At 51.2% G+C, this 7,344-nt stretch overlaps 1 protein-coding gene across 1 annotated transcript; it reads left to right on the top strand.

Moving 5' to 3' along the window:
- The first annotated feature begins 597 nt into the window (after positions 1 to 597).
- LOC136500020 (uncharacterized) lies at positions 598 to 981 on the top strand. Its single transcript, XM_066495466.1, has one exon. It carries the CDS (start codon positions 598 to 600, stop codon positions 979 to 981), a length of 384 nt encoding a protein of 127 aa, XP_066351563.1.
- Positions 982 to 7,344: the final 6,363 nt, after the last annotated feature.

Genomic DNA, 7,344 nt, shown 5'->3' with positions numbered 1-7,344 from the left:
CACTTCGCAAAGCTACTTTAAGGAACATGCCTGAACCATGCCTTCCCCGTCAAGCATCTCTAAGAGGACTATGACCTCATGAAGCAGTTCTTGTCCAGGGGCTCCAATAGGGGGAGCATATGGGGGACCCCAAGCTGATCACGAATGACGCTGAGGAGAAGGATGATGGCTTTTTGATGCTAGATGGCTACCTCATAATCTTCAGAGGGTCAGTAGCCTATGACTCCAAGTGCTGCTAGAAGCTTGAGTGCCACGAGGTCTATACGGCTGAGCCAGCTGCACCTACCTTCCTCCGATGGTCGGAGTCCGCCATAACCTTTGATTGGACCGACCACCTGGAATGTGAATTGTAACAGGGGAGATATCCGCTCATGGTCAACCCAATCATTGGCATAAAGTAGCTCATCAAGGTACTGATGGATGGAGGTAGCCGCCTCAACATCATGTACACTAAAACACTCAATGTCATGGGCATCGATTAATCACGCATCCGACCGACCGGAGCGCCTTTCCACAGCATCGTGCCTAGAAAGTAGGCCGTGCCACTTGGGCAGATCGATTTACCCATCACCTTTTGGGGATCCGACCAATTATAGGATGGAGACCCTTTCCTTCGAGGTGGTCGGGTTCCATGGAACCTACCACACCATCCTGAGACATCGATGCTACGTGAAGTTCATGGCCATCCCCAATAACACTTATTTGAAGATGAAGATGCCAGGACCGTGCAGGGTCATCACCATTGGCACCTCCTTCCAGCGCACCTATGAGTGTGAGGTCGAGTGCTATGAACATGCCGCGGCAATCGTCGCCTCCAAGGAGCTTGTGGTCATCAGAAAGGAAGTCACCGAAGAAGTGCATGACCCCAAGCGATTGGCCAAGTCTTTTGAGCTTGTGGAGGGTGCCAAGGAGGTTTTCATAGACCCCGGCAGCTCCAAGGGCAAAGCGGTGCGCATTGGCACTATGCTTTCCTCTAAATAGGAAAGTACGCTCGTCGACTTCCTCCGCGCCAACAGGGATATCTTTACGTGGAAACCCTTGGACATGCCAGGCATTCCGAGAGAAGTCCCCGAGGATGCCTTGAAGATCATGCCAGGCTCCAAGCTGATGAAGCAGCGCCTATGTCGCTTCGACGAGGGGAAGCGTAGGGCCATCGGTGAGGAAATTGCGAAGCTTTTGGCGGTCGGGTTCATCAAGGAAGTATACCACCCCGAGTGGTTAGCCAATCCCGTTCTTGTATAAAAGAAGAGTAGAAAATGGAGAATGTGTGTTGACTACATGGGTCTCAACATGGCATGTCCAAAGGATCTGTTTCCTTTGCCACGCATAGACCAAGTAGTCGACTCGACCTCAGGGTGTGAAACCCTTTGCTTCCTTGATGCGAACTCTAGGTACCATCAGATCATGATGAAAGAGTCTGACCAGCTCACGACATCTTTCGCCACCCCATTCGGATCATTCTGCTACATCACAATGCCGTTCAGTCTAAAGAACGCCAAGGCTACATACCAGCATTATATGCTCAAGTGTTTCGGGGACCTCATCGGGTGAACCATTGAGGCCTACGTGGATGACATCATGGTCATGTCGAAATGGGCTGACCAGGTCATAGTCGACCTAGAGCAGACCTTCGCAAAACTCTGAGCAAACAGCATTAAGCTCAACCCTGAGAAGTGCATTTTTGGGGTCCCAAGGGGTATGCTGCTAGGTTTCATCATCTCTAAGCATGGCATCGAAGCCAACCCAGAGAAGATCTCAGTCATCACATGGATGGGCCCAATTCAGAATGTAAAGAGGGTACAACGAGTTGTAGGGTGCCTCACCGCACTCAGCAGCTTCATCTCATGCCTCGGCAAATGAGGTCTCCCCCTCTATCGGCTCCTAAAGAAGGCTGATCATTTTGAATGGATGCCTGAGGCCTAGGAGACACTTGACAAGGTCAAGCAGCTTCTAACGAAGGCCCCAATCCTGGTCCCTCCGACAGACGAAGAACTACTTTTGCTCTTCATTGCGGCCACCACGCAAGTGATCAGCGCCGCCCAAGTGGTGGATCAAGAAGAAGAGGGGCACACCCTCAAAGTACAGCATCCCATGTACTTCATTAGTGAGATCTTGTCTAATTCCAAGACCCGCTACCCCTAAATCTAGAAGCTCATGTACGTCATCCTTATCGCCAAGAGGAAGTTGCGTCACTACTTCAAGTCGCATACGATGGCGGTCGTGACGTCCTTCCCCCTTGGCGAGGTTGTCCAAAACCAGGATGCCATGGGAAGAATTGCAAAGTGGGCACTTGAGCTGATGGGTCAAGGCATTTCGTATGCCCACCAGATGGCTATCAAGTCCCAAGTGCTGGCTGATTTCATTGTAGAGTGGACCGAGGTCCAAATGCTATCGGTAGTCATCGACCAGGAGTACTGGACAATGTACTTTGATGGATCGCTGATGAAGAAAGGCGCCATCGTGGGGCTGGTCTTCGTTTTGCCCCTTGGGGTACGCATGAGGTACATGGTTCGCATCCATTTCCTTCCTCCAACAATATGGTCGAGTATGAGGCACTCATCAACGACCTACGCATTGCCATCGAGTTGTGTATCCGATGCCTTGATGTCTGGGGTGACTCCTAGCTAGTCATTGACCAAGTCATGAAGGAGTCGAGCTGCCACAATGCCAAGATGGCTGCATATTACCGAGAAGTCTGCCAGCTGGAGGATAAGTTCGATGGTCTCTAGCTCAATCACATCCCAAGGCATCTCAATGAGGTGGCTGACACGCTAGCGAAAGTGGCGTCCGGGCGAGAGCCAGTGCCAACGGGCGTCTTTGCCAGCGATCAACATAAGCCCTCGGTTCGCTACGAGGAGCCAGAATAAGCCGGTGATGGGCCGACTACCTAGGGCTCGAGGGCTAGCCAGCCATCGGCTCCACCCAACCTCGAGGTCATGGAGCTTGACGTGGATCTAGCGATAGAGCCCAACTCTCTGGCTGACTGGAGGACGCCTTACCTCGACTACCTCCTATGCGACGTTGAATAGATTATGTGCACCTACAAAGGGTGTTAGTACTATGCTCGGCAGACCCACTTGCTGGCCCAAGTGCTTCGGATGATCCCCATCACATGGTAGTTCGTGGTCTGTGGGCTCGACCTGGTCGGACCTCTCAAAAGGGCGCCCGAGGGCTATACACACTTGCTTGTCATCGTAGACATGTTTACAAAGTGGGTAGAGGCTCGACCAATCTCTGTGATCAAGTCCAAGCAAGCCATGTTGTTCTTCCTTGACATTGTCCATCGCTTTGGAGTCCCTCGAGGATGCCATGGACCAGCTAGATGAAGCGCGCGATGTCGTACTCCTCCGGTTGGCCAAGTACTAGCAAGCGTTGTGCCGGTACCACAGCCATCGAGTGTGGGATTGGACCTTCAATGTCAGGGACCTAGTGCTCTATCTCATCCAGAGCAACAAGAACCGCCATAAGCCCTCTTCACCATGGGAGGGACCGTATGTCATCATGGAGGTGCTCCGACTAGGCACCTACAAGCTCAAGACCATCGACGGCGAGGTCTTCGTCAACGCCTAGAACATCAAGCTGCTATGCCATTTTTACCCTTAGTATATGCACGTTTTCTCTTATCAGTTTTGCTATTGACTCCCCGATCTTTAGTGACACCCGACCCCAGCAACAGCAAGGGGTTGGGTCTCACTCGGGGGCTAATAAGAGCATATCCAACTGGTAGACATGCTCTACGCCTGACCCTTTCTCATGTTAAGACCTAGAAGCTAGGTTTGCAGAAACCAACGCTGAGTAAAACTAGTTGGACTACGAGAAACCTATGCCCCAGCGACTATGGTGCCTTTGCTCACCAACGTGATCAGTGTTTTTTCCACACCTCAGGCTTTTTGGCCTTAGCTACGAAAAGAGTCTATATGCGTCTAGGAGTATATCCACCTAGCAAACATTCTCTGTGCCCAACCCTCTCTCACATTGAGACCTAGAAGCAAGGGTTGCAAAAATGAACGCTGAGTAAAACTAGTCGGACTGCGAGACACCTACGCCTCAGCGGCTACGACGCCTTTGCTCACCAACATGATTAGAGTTTGTTCACCCGCACCCTGGGCTTTATAGCCTTAACGACGGAAGGGGTCAGAATGCACTAACCTTTTTATACGAAAAGGGCAGAAGGGCAAAAAATCTATTAGGCTATAATGAAATTTAATAGCTTGTCCACTTATTACAAGTTCGCCGCCTAGCGTATCTACCTAACTAATTTCTTAGGGGATGATCTCATCCTCTATCTATGTAGGAAAGCCCTGTGCCAGCAGGCCACCAAAGCCAATCGAACGGCTCGGGCCATGGCTGAGAGATGGGTAAGGAGCAGTAGGATGCCCCATGCGGGTTATGTCGATTCCATCACGAAGGACGGACCTAGATTTCACTGAAACATATCTGGTAAGAGCTCACCAAACTTGTCACTCGTGCCATCAAGGTAAGTCCTATGCCAGCAGGTCACCCTTATTTTATGCACGTTTTCTCTTATTAATTTTGCTATCGAGCTCCCGACCCCAGCAACGGCGAGGGGTCAGGCCTCACTTGGGGGCCGATGAGAGTGTCTATTCAGTAGACATTCTCTATGGCTGACCTCTCCTTACATTAAAACCTAGAGGCAAGGTGAGTGGAAACAAACTCTGAGTAAAACTGATCGGACCACAAGAAACCTACGCCCCAGCGGCTATGATATTTTTGCTCACCAGCATGATCAGAGTTTTTATCCCCGCACCCTGAGCTTTGGCCTCCGCCTTCCTAGGAAGGGTTCGGAGGGGCCCACTTGTGGAATCTCCATCGAGGAGAGGCCAGCAGGTCGCCCAAGTCAATTGGATGGCTCGGGCCACTGCCGAGAGACGGGTAAGGAGCAGTGGGATGCCTCATGCAGGTTACACCAACTCCGTCATGAATGATGGATCTAGACCCCACATAGAGATATCTGGTAAGAGCTCCCTAAACCCATCACTCGAGCCATCAAGGTAACTTTACCAACCCCCACTTTTATTTTCTAGTGCATGATCATTCATTCATCCATTCTTATGCATGCATTCATACATTAATTCATACATTCATCCCATATATCCAAGCATCGCATATGCAATTATTGCATCACAACGCTTCATGTCGCGTCATGAAGCGGTAGTCGTCTCATTCGATGTGAGTGGCGACCGATCGAGGTTCGAAGGCCGGCCCACAAAGGGCTCAAGGCCACCTCATGTCAAATAGAGCCAGGGGAGAAAAACATAGATGAGCCCTTGCCCAACCCTGCTTAGAAGCGGACAGGGACATCTCGATCTTCTCGTTCGATCCTAACCTTGAGCCAAGCCCACAAAATCTCCATCGAGGAGAGGCTAGCAGGCCACCTGAGTCGATCTCTAGAACGACTCGGGCATCTATCGGGAGGCGGGTTAAGGAGTAGTGGAATGCCACATGAGGGCTATATTGACCCCATTAGTGAACGACGAACCCGGATTCCACTCGGACATGCCTGTTAGCGAGCTCGCCGAGCACGACACTCGAGCCATCGAGGCAAGTGTCATTAGCTCAACCCCTCCACCTGCGGAAACCGTGGATGGGGTGATGCATGAAATTTGGCCGACCCCTACCAAGCCCAATGGGGCTCAAGGGCTTGAGCTGCCTGACCCTAACTTGGGAATCCAACTGATCAGGGTTCGAAGGCTGGCCCACAAAGGGCTCGAGGCCGCCGCACGTCGAATAGAGCCGCGGGAGAAAACACAGATGAGCCCTAGCGGCCTTTGCCCGACCTGCTCAAAAGTGGATAGGGTCATCTCGATCTTCTCATTCGATCCTAACCTCAAGCCGAGCCTATAGAATCTCCATCGAGGGGAGGCTAGCGGGCCACCCGAGTCGGTCTCCGAAATGACTTGGGCATCTACCGAGAGGCGGGTTAAGGAGCAGTGGAATGCCACATGAGGGCTATGCCAACACCATCATGAATGATGGACCTAGATTCCACTTGGACATGCCTGTTAGCGAGCTCACCGAGCGCATCACTCGAGCCATCGAGGCAAGTGACATTAGCTCAACCCCTCTGGTTGCAAAAACCATGGACGAGGTGACGATCACAAAGATGAGATGACCCTCAACCGGACCCCCACTACGTGTGGGGGCTCGAGGAAAGTTCAACTCGCAAGGAGACCGAATGTGCGGTCATAGAACGATGGCTCATATCCTAAGGAGGGGGCACGTGTGAAAACTAAGAATAACATTTCTAAAACAAGAGATGCTTTTTTCTACTAGTTTCGCTATCCTCTCCTTGATCTTTAGTGACACATGACCCTAGCGATGGCAAGGGGTCAGGTCTCACTCGGGGGTTTATAAGGGTATATATACCCTTTCTAAAACAATCATCATGCTCGACCCCTTCCTCATGTTAAAAAACCTAGTGGCAAGGTTTGCGGAAACGAACGACTAAGTAAGGCTGGTCGGACTGCAACAAACCTACGCCCTTGCGACTACGGCACTCTTGCTCACCAACGTGATCAGAGTTTGTTCACCCATGCCCTAAGCTCTATGGTCTTAACAAATGGAAGGGTCAAAACGCATTAACCCCTTTTCACACATAAAAAGGGAGAAAAAACTAACTTGTTCACACCAAAATAAAAGAACAGACTTGTTCGAACAAAACACTACTAGGGGTCGGAACTTGTCTAATTATTACAAAAATGATCGTCTGACCTGTCTAACTAACTAGCCCCTCCGGGGGAGAACTATGTCTTCTATCCTGCCCGCTAGGTCCTACAAAAAGGGAGCCACTATCGCTTCCATCTCCAGCAGCTTGTGGACTTCATAGCCAGGCGCGTAACCATGGCTCAGTGTCTCCAGATCGATGCTGTCCCCATAATGAGAATGAACAATCATAAAGGACTAATTGACCCCAGCACAAAGGCACTCCTTTCAAGCTGGCGCACCTGAGCTATGATCTCGATGACACGAGTCGCGAGCAAGCTGGTCCCCTCCGACCACACCACCTGAAGGACATCATAGACCACTCCAAGGGCGGCGCTTAGGATATCAAGCTCGCCACTCTCTTCCTGTAGATTCCTCCTCACCTCGACGAGGTCCATAGCTAGCCCAGCAGAAATGCTCTTAGCCTCTAGCTTCTAGGTCGTCACACTTTTGAGCTTGGTCTGGAGGGAGCCGACCTTCTGCTGCGCATCATCGCGCTCTTGGTAGGCCTAGTCTCGCTCTCAAAAAGCCCCTCTACAGTTTGGAGCAGCTCATCCCACTCCTTATGTAGCCGAGCAACCGCCGTGGCATCCAGACTCGCCCTCTTCTCTAGTTCTACAA

The sequence above is a fragment of the Miscanthus floridulus genome, chromosome 13, assembly GCF_019320115.1.
Source record: "Miscanthus floridulus cultivar M001 chromosome 13, ASM1932011v1, whole genome shotgun sequence".
In the NCBI taxonomy this organism is placed as follows: domain Eukaryota; kingdom Viridiplantae; phylum Streptophyta; class Magnoliopsida; order Poales; family Poaceae; genus Miscanthus; species Miscanthus floridulus.
The sequence above is the reverse complement of the archived record's forward strand: the minus strand, read 5'-3'. Positions and strand labels throughout refer to the sequence as shown.

Bases quoted from the DNA above. Each gene is read 5' to 3' on its own strand.
- LOC136500020 (XM_066495466.1), top strand. From the start codon at position 598: ATGGAGACCCTTTCCTTCGAGGTGGTCGGGTTCCATGGAACCTACCAC.